This window comes from Plasmopara halstedii, assembly GCF_900000015.1.
Source record: "Plasmopara halstedii genome assembly, contig: Scaffold_54, whole genome shotgun sequence".
In the NCBI taxonomy this organism is placed as follows: domain Eukaryota; phylum Oomycota; class Peronosporomycetes; order Peronosporales; family Peronosporaceae; genus Plasmopara; species Plasmopara halstedii.
In genome coordinates this window covers 589,404-605,454 of record NW_020186975.1, presented here as the reverse complement: position 1 = coordinate 605,454, position 16,051 = coordinate 589,404, and the positions used below count along the sequence as shown (strand labels likewise).

The 16,051-nt window shown below is 43.8% G+C and overlaps 6 protein-coding genes across 6 annotated transcripts; 3 read left to right on the top strand and 3 right to left on the bottom strand.

Moving 5' to 3' along the window:
* Positions 1-3,582: 3,582 nt before the first annotated feature.
* Positions 3,583-5,535, top strand: PHALS_11478 (uncharacterized protein; the record flags this gene model as incomplete). Its single annotated transcript, XM_024726059.1, has 7 exons — positions 3,583-3,648; positions 3,708-4,016; positions 4,082-4,206; positions 4,285-4,360; positions 4,423-5,063; positions 5,131-5,161; positions 5,233-5,535. 7 exons carry the CDS (start codon positions 3,583-3,585, stop codon positions 5,533-5,535), a joined length of 1,551 nt encoding a protein of 516 aa, XP_024571976.1.
* Positions 5,536-6,988: 1,453 nt separating this feature from the next.
* On the bottom strand, positions 6,989-7,443 carry PHALS_11477 (uncharacterized protein; the record flags this gene model as incomplete). Its single annotated transcript, XM_024726048.1, has 3 exons — positions 6,989-7,000; positions 7,100-7,180; positions 7,243-7,443. The coding sequence occupies 3 exons, from the start codon at positions 7,441-7,443 to the stop codon at positions 6,989-6,991; spliced, it is 294 nt and encodes a 97-aa protein (XP_024571975.1).
* A 185-nt stretch (positions 7,444-7,628) lies between these two features.
* Positions 7,629-9,833, top strand: PHALS_11476 (swi snf matrix actin dependent regulator of subfamily a; the record flags this gene model as incomplete). Its single annotated transcript, XM_024726037.1, has 1 exon — positions 7,629-9,833. The coding sequence occupies one exon, from the start codon at positions 7,629-7,631 to the stop codon at positions 9,831-9,833; it is 2,205 nt and encodes a 734-aa protein (XP_024571974.1).
* Positions 9,834-9,950: 117 nt separating this feature from the next.
* Positions 9,951-12,174, bottom strand: PHALS_11475 (malate synthase a; the record flags this gene model as incomplete). The annotated part of the gene is made up of 9 exons (XM_024726026.1): positions 9,951-10,152; positions 10,233-10,748; positions 10,813-11,021; positions 11,081-11,155; positions 11,218-11,269; positions 11,336-11,403; positions 11,459-11,632; positions 11,711-11,920; positions 11,989-12,174. 9 exons carry the CDS (start codon positions 12,172-12,174, stop codon positions 9,951-9,953), a joined length of 1,692 nt encoding a protein of 563 aa, XP_024571973.1.
* A 73-nt stretch (positions 12,175-12,247) lies between these two features.
* Positions 12,248-13,888, top strand: PHALS_11474 (uncharacterized protein; the record flags this gene model as incomplete). Its single annotated transcript, XM_024726014.1, has 2 exons — positions 12,248-13,492; positions 13,559-13,888. The coding sequence occupies 2 exons, from the start codon at positions 12,248-12,250 to the stop codon at positions 13,886-13,888; spliced, it is 1,575 nt and encodes a 524-aa protein (XP_024571972.1).
* Positions 13,889-14,200: 312 nt separating this feature from the next.
* On the bottom strand, positions 14,201-15,799 carry PHALS_11473 (phosphoenolpyruvate carboxykinase; the record flags this gene model as incomplete). Its single annotated transcript, XM_024726003.1, has 1 exon — positions 14,201-15,799. One exon carries the CDS (start codon positions 15,797-15,799, stop codon positions 14,201-14,203), a length of 1,599 nt encoding a protein of 532 aa, XP_024571971.1.
* Positions 15,800-16,051: the final 252 nt, after the last annotated feature.

The window sequence follows — 16,051 nt, the reverse complement described above, 5'->3', positions numbered from 1 at the left end:
TATACGATCTCAAAACTTTTTCTCCAAAGATTGGTACGGATTTGAGGGATTCTTCAGGATCAAAGATCCACTTCGTGCGCTCAGCATCCTCTTGTTGTCCTCCAGGACAGCTTCATCCGGAACCGACGACTAGCCAATCACCTCGTTTGGTCGTATAATGACCACCTTGGCTAAATTTCCTGTCTTCAAGGCACCCTAAACTCTTTAAAGGACATCTCGTCCTGCTCAAGAAGAGCGTCCACTGCGGGAATAACCTCGAGGATAACGTCGCCGTCTCTCTCTCCCGTCATTCTGTTGACAAGGCAGTGAGATGATTTATCTTGCTCAGTCGACCCGCAAGCACAAAATCTGATACTCTCGGACGCATCGTTAAAAAAAATCAAAAACAAGCAATTGAATGCCGCGGTGCGTAAGACAGTCTTGATGAGGTAACGAGCCCCTTTCAAAGCATCCACTCGCCTCAGTGAGCGAAAGAATACTGTTTCTTATAAGCAGTTGACAGCAACTAATGAAAACGTCATATGTGCCAAATAAAGTGTGCTATTTTGCAGTGTATCCTTTCCAGGAACTGACAATTTAGTTTATATAGTGACCGGCTCTAGCTTACTATAAGCAGCATACATTTCGCCACTTACCAACATCCCCATCCTTTTCTTACACAGTATGTAGGCGCCGGAATAGCAGACTTACTTTTTCGCGCCAAAACCTCTCCTGCTTTACTCGATGAAAGCCTCAATGATACTATACTTCTCCCTTGATCAGGGCCATTGACGTGTGGCTTTCTATTTTGTTTTGAGAGTCATGTCACATTTGTGACACACTCCCCGATCCCAAGCCAATACGCATGGTCATCGTGTCGTGAGAAGAAAAAGAGAAAAGATATAGTAGTCTTTCGGACCTTTAGGATAACTGACTACACTTCGTACTCAGTGATCTGCAATCATCTCAATAACGCCAAAAGTGCTACCTGCGACTTTTAGTCGCATATCTTCATTAAATTTGACAGAGGAGATCGTGACACTCGCCCTTTCATTCCTCTCCACCAGCTTGTTCACAGGGTCTTCAGCGTACAGCTACAACTAAGTATTCCATCAGTGGCACCCTTTTGGGACCACAACAAACTGTCGCCCATTTCTATCTTAATAATAATTCACTTTCGAGACGGCGATATGCGATCGCTGCTTTCAGTCTTCTCTGGATGACACGGCTCGCCCCGCTTCTGCCTCCAAACTTCGTAGAGTGCATTCAGAGACTTCGTTGCTAATTAATTCAGACAGTCCATTGTCCTGCTCCAAAGCTCCCCCAAGCAAAAGCGCTTCTAGTTCCAAACAGAGCTGTTATCAAAGCTCCACCAGAAGAATAGTGCATGAAACATAGCTTTTAACATCTAGCCGATCTATATGGGAGTTCATGCCACGCACTAAATAGGACAAAAAGCATCTCGAACCCAGGTGTGTGACCTGACGACGTGTTAAGCTGCCGGCGCCAACAGATTTCAAAAAAGCCTCAAACGAATTTCGACACTATCACAAGACACACGGAATTCGAGTCCAAATCTTGCATTTACAATATTACGCGTATAATCAGCTGTTTTGTCAGTCTCCCATTGTAGGTAGTAGCACAACGCCCCCGAATTTACCGAGCTCTATAAGGCTTCGCAGAGCTTGGGACGCTGATGTTGACAACCAACAGCATTAGCTTTGCAACCCTAAGACAGAGTCGCTCTCCAACGAGGTTTCTTCAGAGATTAAAGAAGTCAATTCATTCCGGATAGGTGATTTGCCCCTACTGGGCTTCGAGTGTTTCCGCGAGGGGCTCGTCCGTCATTCCTTATAACCTCTCAGCTAAAAGAGAGAGGGACACTGAAGGTGTGAGAGTTTCTTGTACCACCAATATAGCATCTGCGAGACCGCTTAGTAACTGAGAGATCTCTCACTTCTTTCATTACCTGAATAAGGTTCATCACCTCTTCCGCCTTAAGAGCTTCATCTCACATACACACACCAATTTTCGTATCCCAAAACTTCTACATTCAACATACCGCCCACATCTTCCCCGGTAGAGGTGATGGGTGCGGGAGGTTTGATGCAACCCATACATGCAAATGGTGATCGTTATTGCTTCCGGAAAAGAGGTTGCATATTGATCTCTCATCTTTCTGGGTGGAGTTTTTAAACTCTTCTTCTATGTGTCAAATGACTCGAGCTTATAAATTAAAAAATCTACGGGTCATACCAAACCAACTGAAGTTGGTAGAGCTTGTCCTCAAATGAATATCTGAGTCTGAGTATGATTGTATTCTCTGACAGGATGATACACGAGATGTGTAACTACCATTTCGGGACAACAAGACAGGCCAAATAAACTCTGCTCTTTAGTTGACACCAAGAGGATTGATCAATTGGAGGCCCAGTGGGCAAATGGGTATTCATCGTCTGGAGACATTCAACAAGCATGAATATGCGCTGGTGCACCAGTATGTCACCCTAGATGCCTTCATGCTAAGTGACCCACACAAGATGGGTATTTTTCTAAAAGAGGCAGTCCCATCATACATGGTGCTTAAGCGACAGGTCTCATGGGTGCTCGTACCGTCTAATCAGGCGTACCTTGTCTACCTCTTAAGGCAGGCGCGAACTGGAGGACATGTCCAGAGCGAATCCGGGTTATTAGGTGCCTCGTTTGCTCTTTGATAGAAAAAATCGACGGTTAGTTGTTATGGAGTTTGTTTGACTGGCAATAATAAAACTCTATTCACTGCGAAGTGTTAGACCTCTCTTTTACCATCCCCCATCCGTACCATTAGTCCAGAAAAACTTCATCACATACCATACCTTAATATTTCTGAGCTTAGCCCTAAGACTCTCGGAAAATTAATGTACTGTACACACACCATAATACAGTTCATACTGATGCAAACATATCCGTGGAGCTGGGCAATAGTGAATTGACGCATTTTTTTGTTATTGTCGGGAAGGCAAAAAAAGGCAATGATGATAGTAAGGTCGACAGCTGCATAAACAGCCATTTTAATTCTTAACGAAGAAGAGAAAATTATGACATGATAATAATATTTGGAATGTCTTCTAATGTAATATACTCGCAATACTTCATGAGGCAAATAGATTAGCAATTTAAGCTAAATTACCAAACTAACGACAATATTCTACTGACTTCAAAGGAGAAGCTAAAATTTTTTGAGCGAATCACTGCGGGCCAATTTCTATTGTGTGCCTCAGCTCGCGTACGCAATTTGCAGGCATCCACGCTTCTATGATTTCCCTATCGACCTCATTGGTCATACAACGTGTACTGTACAATTTATATACACACTTATAGTAATCACGCTTTTCCTAGCTGATTCTGCGAAACTTCTTCACAGAAAAGAAGCCAATTGAACATTTTATAAGGCATCTAAACCAATCAATTTCTAAGAAAAGTAAATGGCACAGCATGCTTTGCGTCTTAATGATTGAATTCCTTTTGCAACACAAGGAGACGCCAGCTGTCTGGCGCTCTTGCTCAACGCATTCTTAAGAAACACACGCACTTTGTCACTTTATATAATCTGAAAGATTTGTTATGTTGCTCGTCTCATTGTTTGCAACTTTGTCAAAATTTTCCCTAAAATCCAAAGCGTACAGTTATGTGCGTCAGGCAGGCTCTTAAAGTCAGGTACTTTACGAAAGCGTCATTGCGCCAACCAGAGGATGACCGAGTCGCGGCGCAAACGGGTACAGCAAAAAGGTCGTTTCACTATAACCGAAATCATTCCAGCCTCGCCATCCTCGACGCGTATGTCATCGTCCACATTTCTTGACGACGAAATATCTACCGAGGACTTCTCTTCAACGACTGGCGACGCACTCTCACCTTCTCAACTACGTGAAAATATCAATCAAAGTAATAAATTTGCTTGTGATTTGGCTGTGAGCTCCGTTCTGGTGGCTGAAAAATCGCTCAAGCAGCCGGTCAAGTCGGTTCCGATAGAAGATTCAATCACTAATGCCACCGAAGTGCGAACAACATATTTTTATTTACCTTACTGGGTGTATGTATCACTGATATCCTGAGATCCTAGGTGACAAATTCTGTGGTAGAATCTGTGGTCAAAGTATCGATCTCAACGCCATGCGCGATGACTGCTCCAAGCTCGCCGTCTCGAAAATACTCGTCTCCTAAGAAAATGAATCAGAGAACGCGCCGGTTCGTTGTCATTCGTGCTTTGCTTGTTTGCGTCGACAAGACGCGCGTACTTTGTTAATGCGTTTAGGTGCATTGTAGAATCAGGCGTCGAGGGCGTTTCACTATAATTGAGATGGCATCGGACTCGCCAACGTGTAGGAAGAATGCCGACGACGTAAGTGTTAGGTGCTAAGGCTGCTTGCGCTGGAAATTTACTTATTTGTTTTTTAAAAACAGTTGAACGATCATCGTTTCGTCACAACAACAACAGTTGAGGATTCCTCGAATGTAATGCCGCAGCAGCACAGTTTAGATAATCTCGAACGGCGCACCAAGCCAAAACGAACAACTCGATCTTTGTCGCGCCTTCAAAAATCGTCAGCATTACGTCGTTTTCGACGACGAAGTGAAAGTCCGACGCGCGGAGGATTAAAGCCTGTGGAAATGATGACTTCTTCTCGAAATTTGCAACAGCAACCGGGCCGCGGCTTGCTGCCTCATTTGATGACGGAGAGCTCGAATACACTGTCAAAGTCTGCGATTCCTGCAGCGTCGGTTGGTGACTGCGCACTGGCGAGCGCTAGCCAAGTTAGGTCCATGACTAGCTTGGCGATTCCCGACAATCAGTCTTCAGTTGCAAATACTTCGATTTCTGCTGAACAAGACAAGTCGCCAGTGCAGGTTTCTTTGTACAAGTCGCCAAAAAACTCCATCACCATTACAACTGCCCAATTTGTGCAACAGCAGCAAACGATAGCATCACTTATCCGACAACAACACGATCTGAAAGAAATCATTTGCGTGCTTCAGGAGCAGCAACAACAACTTTTGATAATTCCATCGCAAATCAACGAGCTCAAACGTCAAAAACTTAACCTGTACGTTGCCATTTCATTTTTTCACAACCTTTGAAAAAACTCACAATTGTTCCTATATGGGTAACAGTGATGGCAGTGAGACCCGAGACAATGAAATGGTACGATAAATGTTGTTGTGTATTTTCATGGAACTTTCGATCTAATCTCCTCTGCTTAATCATACTGAAAGCGAGAACTTCTTATGAAGGTAGACACACTGACAGCTACCAATGAAAAACTCCATTCGCTAATTAACGCAGCGGATCGCGAGGCGCGACATCGAGCCTTGGAAATTGAGTGCTTGTCGGAAGAAAATGACGAATTGCGGCACCGATGTGGGCAGCTCGAGACCCGCTACATGGACGAGCGTAAGCAGGGCTTTGTTCTAGAGGAAGAACTTCAGCGTTTGCGCATGCTGTCTCTCTCTCTTCAGGAGCAGCATGTTCGACAGCAACAACGGCAAGGCCAAAACTCCCTTCAAGCTACTGTGTAATTTTTGGCCTGTTGTTTCTTCAAGTTTCAATTAACTAAGTAATCACGAATTCTAATTTTTTCCAAGAAAATTAAAGAGGATAACAAAATTGTTTTTCTTTCACTCCTATAGCAATTTGTAGTTTTTTTTGGAAGTCAAAGTAAACCACTAATTCTCCGCGGTTCTGGCGTGTTTGTGAGCAAAACCTCGAAATTATGGAGCGAATTGAAAAGTTTTCTAGGTGCAGGGAGTTCAAGTTAAAGACGTCAAACAAGAATTTGAACGAGAAGATACATATCGCGGCACACGTAAAAGTAGCAATGACTTGCCATCTTCCAATAGCCGCATGTGTGTTATTGAAGAGGCAATAATCGTCAAGATCTAATATATTGTATCAATGCAAGATTAAGGGTTTTCACTAAGAGATGTCCTGTGTCATGCTTGCTCAGTAGAGCTTACTAGCTGTTTGGTAGAAACATAATCGGGCCTAGCCAATGGTGATCAAATACTCAAGTGGTGCTCATAGTTGTTTGAGCACATATTGGATTTGACCAGGGACATAGCGGATATAGATGTATCGATAGCATCTTTCACGAAAAATATCAACTATTGGCGTAGCAAAGGTTAGTTAATTCATTGCATTCATTTTTTATGTCGACGGCACATATATTAGCGCCGATCGTTTCCACCGGCTTTTTTCAAGATATACGATTCACTCATAATTCTGGAATGAGGTGTCATCATCGTTAACGTGAATCACTTCATTGCATTGTGTGCTTTGAAAAAGCCTCATCAGAACTTCCAAATCGCGATGCTGTCCACAGCAAAAATATGTAGTGCCTTGATGCCCACCTCTTTTTCTACGCAAGATATCTTGGCTTTCGACATAAAAGGTTCTGAAACCGGAGAAATATCGACAAACTGTCATTCGAGCGCCACGCAATACGTTTTGCGAAGGTCGATAAGTGCACCATTATTTCAAACTGAGGGGTAACCTGCCTTCAAAGCTTAATTTTGCATAGAAATCAGAGAATTATTCAATACCAATTCGAAAAGTCTGACTATTTTAGGTGCGTAAAATTTAATCATGTTGAAGAATGTGTTACACGCCTGAAGTTGAAGCTGTTATTATGCATAAGCTCGTCATTCTCAACGAGCTCGCATTAGATGAATCTAGTGATGCATTGCATGATTTAATCAAAGTTTTTATGAACGCTTTTGCATATTTTCGATATCCAACAAAATAATATATCTTCATTTTTAATTATTCTGCTTTTTTCTTGTTAGTTATTGTGATAACTATCCTATCCTTCGCACACTCGTACGTACGCTGCAGCTCGTTTAAAAACTATAACTAATGTTGATCACTTGTAGCGGTAATATGCTTTCCAGATTGCTGAAACGGGAGGTCATTGAACTGTTTTTCTTTTGCGTTCTTCGAGTCCAACAATTACTTTTGCGACAATCTAAAACGTTATCCATACCTCTAGCTCGTGCATATAATGAGCAGAGCGACAATTGCCGCAAGAAATGTCAGCGAGCAAATTGTGGCAAGTACTGGAAACTTGTGCTTGCGGTGGGTTACCTTTACAAGCTGCTCTAGCGGTTCTGCGCCATTAGTTGACACCTGTGAATCTGTTGAATGCATCACATCAAGGCATAAATCCTAATGGACGAAGCATCTTTTTCAAACAAAGCTCTTCCACAAAAAAGATTACAGCAGCGTACCAAACAATCAGGTACAATGCTTGTGTCAACAATGGCTGATTCGTGATTTGCTTGGTCCCAGCTTCCAACAGCCATTCGCTTGTTGATCTCAACCTTAGCATCTTGTGAGCTTAAACATGGTCTCTCATTCTTGTAATTCTTTGATTCTACAACGGCCAAGTAAAAGCTGATTAGCACCAACAGCGTGAAATGCTGCATCATGCCATTCAACAACTTTGATTTTCCGAATTTCGAAACGACGCGATAAAGAAGTAACCATTGTGTTATTGGTTTAAAATGAGTCGTTTCTAAATCATGCGCCGGTGGCCACCAGCACCAGCTCATTCCGCATTCTAGCGCCCAAAGTGATATCATCGTCAACGTCACGTACCTTCAAAACAAAAGTGATGGTTACTAGCGCATATACAGACGATACGGCGCCGCATCAGCCCATATTCGACTTCGTTGCAATGAAAAAGATTGAGGAAGAAGAGCGCAAGGAACGTGCGGCTAAAGAAGCGCCTGTGGAAGCGGAGGATGTGAAAGCAACGGGCGAGAAGATTTCAAAGCTTGACTCGCTTTTGGAGAAAGCCAGTCTTTACTCAAGTTTTTTATTTTCCAACATGGAAAGCGCTGCCACCCTCGATGATGACTTAAAGTCGGAGGACGAACAAGAGCAACTCACAAATGGCAAGCGCAAACGCGGCCGGAAGACGACAAAGAAGTCTAACAAAACTAGAAAGGGTGTTGATAAATTGCTCGAGGTGCAAGGTGACACGTCTTTTGATACACGTCAGCAGCCCAAGAAGGCAAAATTTGAGCAGCCTCGACTTCTCACGGGTGGTATACTACGTGATTACCAGTTAGAGGGCATTCGATGGCTCTGCAACTTATTTGAAAACGGTTTGAATGGAATTCTTGCAGATGAAATGGGTTTAGGTAAGACAATTCAAGTTATCGGTCTCTTGGCTCATCTTAAAGCGCTTGGAGTACGAGGTCCGCACCTCATCGTCGCTCCCTTGTCGACACTAATGAACTGGGCAACAGAGTTTCGCAAATGGGCTCCTAGCATGCCAGTGATCATTTATCACGGCACGAAACCTGATCGAAAAGAAATGCGTAGCCATGTGTTGAACCGCTTGAGAAAGAATGACGTTGACTTTCCTGTGGTCATATCATCATATGAAGTTATGATGTCTGATGCGAAATCATTTGCTTCCTCGGGATTCGTGTGGAAGTACATGGTTATCGATGAAGGCCATCGATTGAAGAATATGGATTGCAAACTAGTTCGTGAGCTTAAACGAGGACGTTCCGAGAATAGGTTGTTGTTGACTGGTACGCCGCTGCAGAACAATCTGACAGAGTTATGGTCGTTACTGAATTTCATTCTTCCTGATGTCTTCGATGATCTCGAGCTATTTGAGAGCTGGTTTTCATTCACTCCTGATGCTGCTGCCACAGCTGCAGCAGCAGGTGAGTCAGTAGCTGCACAAGATGTCTTACAGGGTGAAAAAAAGGTCGAAGTCATTGCTAAATTACATGAAATTCTTCGTCCTTTTCTTCTTCGTCGGCTCAAGGCAGATGTTGTGAAGGAAATGGTCTCAAAGACAGAGATTTTCGTTTACTGCTCCATGACTGCGATGCAAAGAGAGTATTACGATATGATTCGCAACAATACGCTCGCGAAGGCAATGGAGAAAAAGTATGGCAAATTTCAGACCCAAAAGAGATTTAATACGACAACCTTGCGAAATAAAATGATTCAAATGCGGAAGTGCTGTTTACACCCCTATCTGTTTGATGAGCCTTTGACGGCTAGTGGAGATGTTGTGACCGACGAAAAGATCGTGGAAGCTTCGGGAAAGTTAAATATTCTGGATAGAATGTTGTGGCAGCTCAAGCGCAAGGGTCACAAAGTCCTTATCTTCAGCCAGATGACACGGATGCTTGACATATTAGAAGACTACCTTTGCATGCGCGAATACAGCTACTGCAGGCTTGATGGAAGCACGAAATTGATGGATCGTGTGGATCAAATGGAAAAATTTAACAAGGTTTCTGCTGGATCGGTCGCAGAAAACGAGGATGACAACATATTTGTTTTCATGCTGTCGACACGCGCTGGTGGCCTTGGAATTAATTTAATTGCAGCTGACACAGTCATTTTTTACGACTCAGATTGGAATCCACAGCAGGACAATCAAGCCATGGATCGTTGTCACCGAATTGGTCAAAAGAACGAGATCATCGTCTATCGTCTTGTGACTGAAAACTCTTTCGAAGACCGCATGACTCAGCGCGCTTTCGAAAAACGAAAATTAGAGCGCGTCGTTATTCAGCGCGGAGGATTCAAGCAGCGAACGACGCCAGATGAGAGCGCCAAACTTACAAATGCAGAGTTGGAGGAGCTGTTAAAGGATGACGTTGAAATTCGTCAGGGCGTCGAAAGCGGTGGCATTGCAGATGAGGAATTACATCAAATTTTGGACCGAAATCTGGTTGTCAAGAGTTTTGTGAAACGCGATAAGGACAACGCTGTGATTTCACCGAAAGGTAAAGGGTATGAAGTGGTTAGCAACACGCCCACATCCATGGAAAGCTTTGCATAATATGTGGTTCCTTACCATACATATCCTTCTCCCATCTATTGTTACTGATAGATATGTAGCAGTTCAATATACTTCATTACGCTCAGCTGTCGTAGTAACTCTGTTTAATCTGTGAGTCTACTTCAAGCCTTCCGCCTCACGCTCGAGATTGTGCACGATTACTTTATTCTCTTGAAGAAACGTTGTAAGAAACGTTGGTGGGAAACGCATTGTTGCCAAGAGAAATACGAGCCGCCGAGCTGCTTTAATGTACTGAGGGATGTGCCGCTCATCTCGATTTTCTTCATCTGAAACCATTTGTAGCATCCTATTGATAAGACTACAATATGCACAAACGGCAGAAAGAGCAAAATCATCAAGCGCGTGCAACAACCCAATTTTGGCTACGACTGTACTTACAAGGCATCGACTTGCTGCGACGTCTCGGCGATTGGCACACGATGATAAACCCATTGCCATAACTGCGCACGTGAAATCTCAGCAGTTGCTGAGTCTTCAATGCATCCATTTACGACGACAGTGCCTTGTCCGTAAAGCCAGTGAAGCACATATAAAAGCGCAACGCGTACATTCAATTCTACGGACCGTAAGGATACGTCTCCACGAGGAAGTGTGAGCAATTTTTGAGCCACCATTTCTTCATTTACAGCTCTTAAGAAAAGAAAGTCAGCCTTTTTCTTGCGTTGACGCGCTGTTGTGAATACTTCGGCCACAGGCATAGTGAGTGCGACGTCATATACCAGCGCACCGTCAGACCCCGCCAAAGCTTCCATCATCTTACCCGACTTTATTTTTTTGATAATTTCAGCTTGTAATACTCCAGATGGTAACTTCGACAGAACAAAGGGAACCATCCCAGTAGTTGCGGGTGCTTCACGACGCTTGCAGGTGGAGATTAGTAGATTCATGTAATTCCTGAGTCAATGTCAAACAAGTCAACGCAATCTAATATAGCTGCAAGCGACATTATTATCCATACCTGAGATAACTCGATTGCATTGATACATACTGCTGACGGTCTGGCAGCACAAATTCAACTTGATGGCGGAAGTTTACTACAATGGACGCCGTGTAGTCCCACATACCACAATTTAAGCCACAAGAGTGGTGACGAAGCTCATAGAGAATCTCTTCCATCTCGAACGCAGCAAAAATATTTTCGATCAACACTGTGGCCTTGATGATTCCCTATTCCAGCTAATCTTCAGTCAATAGTTCCAAATAGAAGCAGCAAAAGTCAAGCATACGGGAGCAAACTCGAGTTTTTTTTCCGTGTACTCAAATATTCTTCTCCACAACGCGGCTTCTTTGTACCCTTCCAGCTATTGAAAGCAAATAAGGCATCGCCCACAAGTCGCGACTTAAATGCACTAGATCGTCATACCTTGGAAAGATACAAATAAGGCCCCTTTGCGGTATCTACTAAGCGCTTACCGCTGATATATTTGATGTCAGGTATGCATATTTAAGTTTTTGTTAGCGAGATCAAGAATCAAACATACTTGTGAAACATGTGCATCCCAAAATCAAATAGCGCTCCCGGCACATGTCGACCGTTTACCACAACATGCTGTCATAAGAGTGTTATGGACAATAGTAAACAAACTATTAAGCTGTCCACGAACCGGCTCATCCATATTCCAGGCTCTTGGACGAACAATAAGAAGTGCTGGATTCGCTACCATCGTCTCCCCCGATGCTACTAGTAGGCCTCTCACTGCTTGCATTAAATTAAAATGGCCCCAAATCGTATTGTTCCATGTCGGACAGTGTCCGTCGTCAAAATCCACTTGCACACCCTTCATGATGTAAACACAGCACAACGGAAACATCAGCTTTCCACTTTGACCAATTCCTAATTTTTTGGAGGACTGCACCTGCGCTCCAGAATTTAGAGCACGTAATAAATGTACATGATTGACAGGAGAAACATCTCCGATATCAACTCGCCGGTCCATCAGTGCGGGAGGTAATGGGTCGATACGCCACGCTTTGTCTTCTCGGATCGCTCGCGTATCCTCCAGAAAAAAAGGCTTTACTTCGCTTTGTAACATTTCAAGCCGTCGTGTATGACGTCTTGAGTGTAGCTGAACAGCATTATTCTTTTGGTCAGCAACTCATTAGAATTGAAGCTGGGTAAGCTATTTTGTATCACATGCTGAACATCTTGCTGAAATGCAGCAGCTAATTCCACGACAAATTCAAGTGCAGCAGGTAAAAGCACTGTTTTATAGACGTTTTGTGGGCAGCCTTCTGCTCTTGGGGCTACGAATACGTTTGTTGAAGGAGGAGATGCTGGAGACGCGCTAATGTGTGCATGCAATTGCTTGATGCGATCCATTGTCAAGTCAGATTAGTATTATGTTCTTGATTGGTCAAAACACCGTGGAATAACGTATCCATCAGTCACCCTGATGAATGTGCGCGTTCGACTCGTGTTTACTGACGAAGTCGGACGTCATGTGCAGCGACGCTATGGATTCTCATCATGTTGGTATCTAGTTCCGCATGACGCGAAGCTTGTCGGTGATATGTCATATGCGCTTCTGCGTGAGTTTGAATTGCACAAGCGATGCTCCATGGGGCTGGAAATGCGTCTGGAGGAATTGCCGCTTTTGGCCACGCAAAGCATCCGCATCGTGCGAGATAACGATACGATTACTGTTGATTGTCCACTAATAGGAGACAAAACCAATAGATTTTTGACAGATTCTGAAAGCGAAGTTGAAAAACCGAGGAAAAGAAAGCGGAAACTTAGCAAGATGGAGCTGAAGCAATCTATTAAGAAAATGAGGGCACCAAAAGACAGAAAGAAGGTTGTCAAAAGTCGGTCGAAAGCAGATACTGAAAGTTGTAGGATAACTGCGCAAAAGCGTATCGAAGTGCAGAGTTCCAGCTCTAGCTCGAGTTGCGACAGTAGTAGTAGTGAATGCTCGAATGAGACTTCGGAAAACAACGAATCCGAAGATAAATTTCCTCCCCAAGTATCTCGACCACCTATAAAAGATGTTAGCCTTGCCAAAGTTTTAATGGGCTCAGAAAGCAAGGCAACCGCACCAGCACAGACAAAGAACAAAAGTCGAAGAAGACGACGACGATTGAGACAACGAAACCGGAAACGACAGAAAAAAAGAACGGAGGTAAATAACACGTCGCTGGTACAATTACCTGCAAAAGATATTGCTTTACCACAGCAAGATAGCGCTTCAAGCGTTACGAAGCGAGGAAACATGGCATCATCGGTGGATATACAAATTGGAGGTTCTACTGCTGGTCCCCGAGGCTATCCCCGAGCAAAAAGTCATGTACTTTTTGACGAAATCACTGGAGAACAGACTTCTATTGAGCATGATCCTGAAGTGGTAGAGTCCAAGACCGACAACTGGATTGCTAAGAGACTACCAGCACCCGAATTAGCAAAGTACGGTCCTGCATCGTCAAGTTACCAACGATATAAATCCCTGAGCCAAACCCATCAGACAGCATCTTCTTTCAGCCAAATAGTCGAGAGCGATGAAATTTCTAAAGTCTCGTATTCTGGAAATGACCACAAGCGAAATAGCAAGCATGGAGAAAGGTGGAAGCGGTCTTACGAAATCGTAGCAACTGTGCTTGATGAGAAGACACAAGATTCAAATGAGAATTATACAAAGGCTTTGGTACGTTTACTTTGCCTGAGCATGCAAACTGAGAGTTTATACTAACAATGCATATATTGTGATCAGAATCTGTCCAATGCATTGATAATTTTCCCTGCTGCATCTGCCAACATTTCACGCTTCGCATTGAAGGACGTTATTGCTTATAAAACGCTCACGCTGTGTCTCGAAACATGCCAGCCTGTGCTAAGTGATTGGAAATGCGGGCAGGTGCAGTCTACAAATGCAACGTGTACTATACTCGAGTTGTCAAGTTGGGACCTTAAAGTTAAAGACGAATCCGTGACTTTCCAAAAATCTCCTGACAACGAATTGTATAGCGTGCAAGTCAGTGACATCACAGAGCTGCGGTATTTGAGCGGGCCCAGTTATACAGCTTTGCACACTGTATCATAAGATCAACAAGCCATACAATCAACTTCTAACTGAACTGCCAAAGACTGGCAAGTATTGTTCACAACTTTGTACTTGCTATCACTACGAAAGTGGCACCCAAAGCTACACATAAATGATAAACTTACGGGTAATGCACAGAAGCGTGAAAAATTCCACGAATCTTGACCTGTTAAAGTACACTTCAGACTTGTGTCGCTTATACAGGACAAAACACAAGGCAGCTTAGCAATGATGCAAACGACACTATTTAAATCAAAGTCTACTTCTGATTCATATGATAAATGTGGACGAAAAACGGATCTCAGCCAGCCGCTACACGGTCGGGCCGTACACTGACAGGTCGTTGTCTGGCAAAATAAACTGTTTGAAATTCTCCTTAAACAACTTGGCGAGATTGTGAGCTGTTTCGTTGAAAGCGGCCTTGTCCGTCCACGAAACTTTTGGGCTTAAAATTTCGGATGGCACGCCTTCCACCATCGTCGGAATTTCAAAACCAAACAAAGGATCCTTCACAAACGTTGACTTATTGATACTGCCGTCAAGCACTGAATCCACACACTTGCGCGTGTACAGCAGCTTCATGCGCTTGCCCACACCGTAAACGCCACCAGTCCAGCCGGTGTTGATTAAGTACACGTTCGTGTTGTGTTCCTGTAGCTTTGTCTTTAATAGATCTGCATACTTGGTCGGATGCAGCGTCATAAACGCAGCTCCAAAACAGGTCGAGAACGTCGCCTGTGGCTCAGTGACGCCACGCTCTGTACCCGCCACCTTGGCCGTGTAACCCGAAAGGAAATGGTATTGCGCCTGACCCGCCGAAAGCTTCGATACAGGAGGAAGCACTCCATATGCATCGCACGTTAAGAAGATTACGGCGTTTGGGTGATTACCACGAGAATTCATCTGGTGGTGTGGAATGTGGTATATCGGATACGATACACGACCGTTTTCTGTTTTGCTTGAGTTGAAGTAGTCAGGTTCATTATTGGCGTCAATCCATACATTCTCTAACATAGCGTTTGAGCGGATTGCATCGAAAATATCTGGCTCGTTCTCTTTGCTCAAATCGATCGTCTTGGCGTAACAACCGCCCTCAAAATTAAATACACCCTCGTCGTCCCAGCCATGTTCGTCGTCACCAATAAGCTCGCGCTTTGGATCGGCAGATAGCGTCGTCTTGCCCGTTCCAGAGAGTCCAAAGAAGATGGCTGTGTCGCCTGCTTTGCCGATATTCGCTGAAGCGTGCATGGCCATCACACCATTTAGCGGCAGATAATAATTCATCATACTAAAGATTCCCTTCTTCATTTCACCCCCGTAAAACGTACCGCCGATTATTGCCAAGTGCTTTTCGATATTAAAAATCACAAACACTTCCGAGTGAAGTCCGTGTGCTTTCCAGTCTTCATCGACAATGCTGCACGCATTTATGACCGTGAAGTCGGCGTGAAAGTCTTTCACAACGCTCTGAAACTTAGGGCGAATAAACATATTGGTGACAAAGTGGTGTTGCCACGCTAGCTCAGTAATGATGCGCACATTCAAGCGGGACTTCTCGTTCACACCACAATAACCATCAAATACGTATATGCGATCCACAGTGCTAAAGTGCTTCGAGGCCTTAGCATACAGTGCATCAAACACCTCAGGTGTCGTAGGCTGATTAATTGAGCCCCACCAGACGTTGTCTTGGGATGGTTTCTGCTTGACAATAAATTTATCCTTGGGCGAACGACCAGTAAACTTTCCGGTGTCGACAGCAAAAGTGCCATTTGCCACAAATGTGCCTTCGTTGTATTTCTTTTCGTGGTCTGCAAGCTGTTCGTACGTTAGATTGTGAAACACTTTGCAGTCGTTTTGAATTCCGTGCTCATTCAGACCCAAAGCGGCAGTTGTGGTCTCGTGTCCCATCATTACTTAAAGCTGAAGTGTTGCAATCAGAATGAAATGATTAATGAGCTCACTCAGAGTGAGAAGTAGTTATAGAGGTAGTAATGACACCTCCTTGTCGACATTCCACTGCCAGTTTGAAGAGCAAGTATCATATGATTCTTGGAAAGTTTGGAGTTACTGTACAGTGACGGGACATGTTGTGTTTACATAGGTACTGTAATTGTAATCGACACGCAGGTTACGTCACCTGCACAATTTCGAGCACTGAAA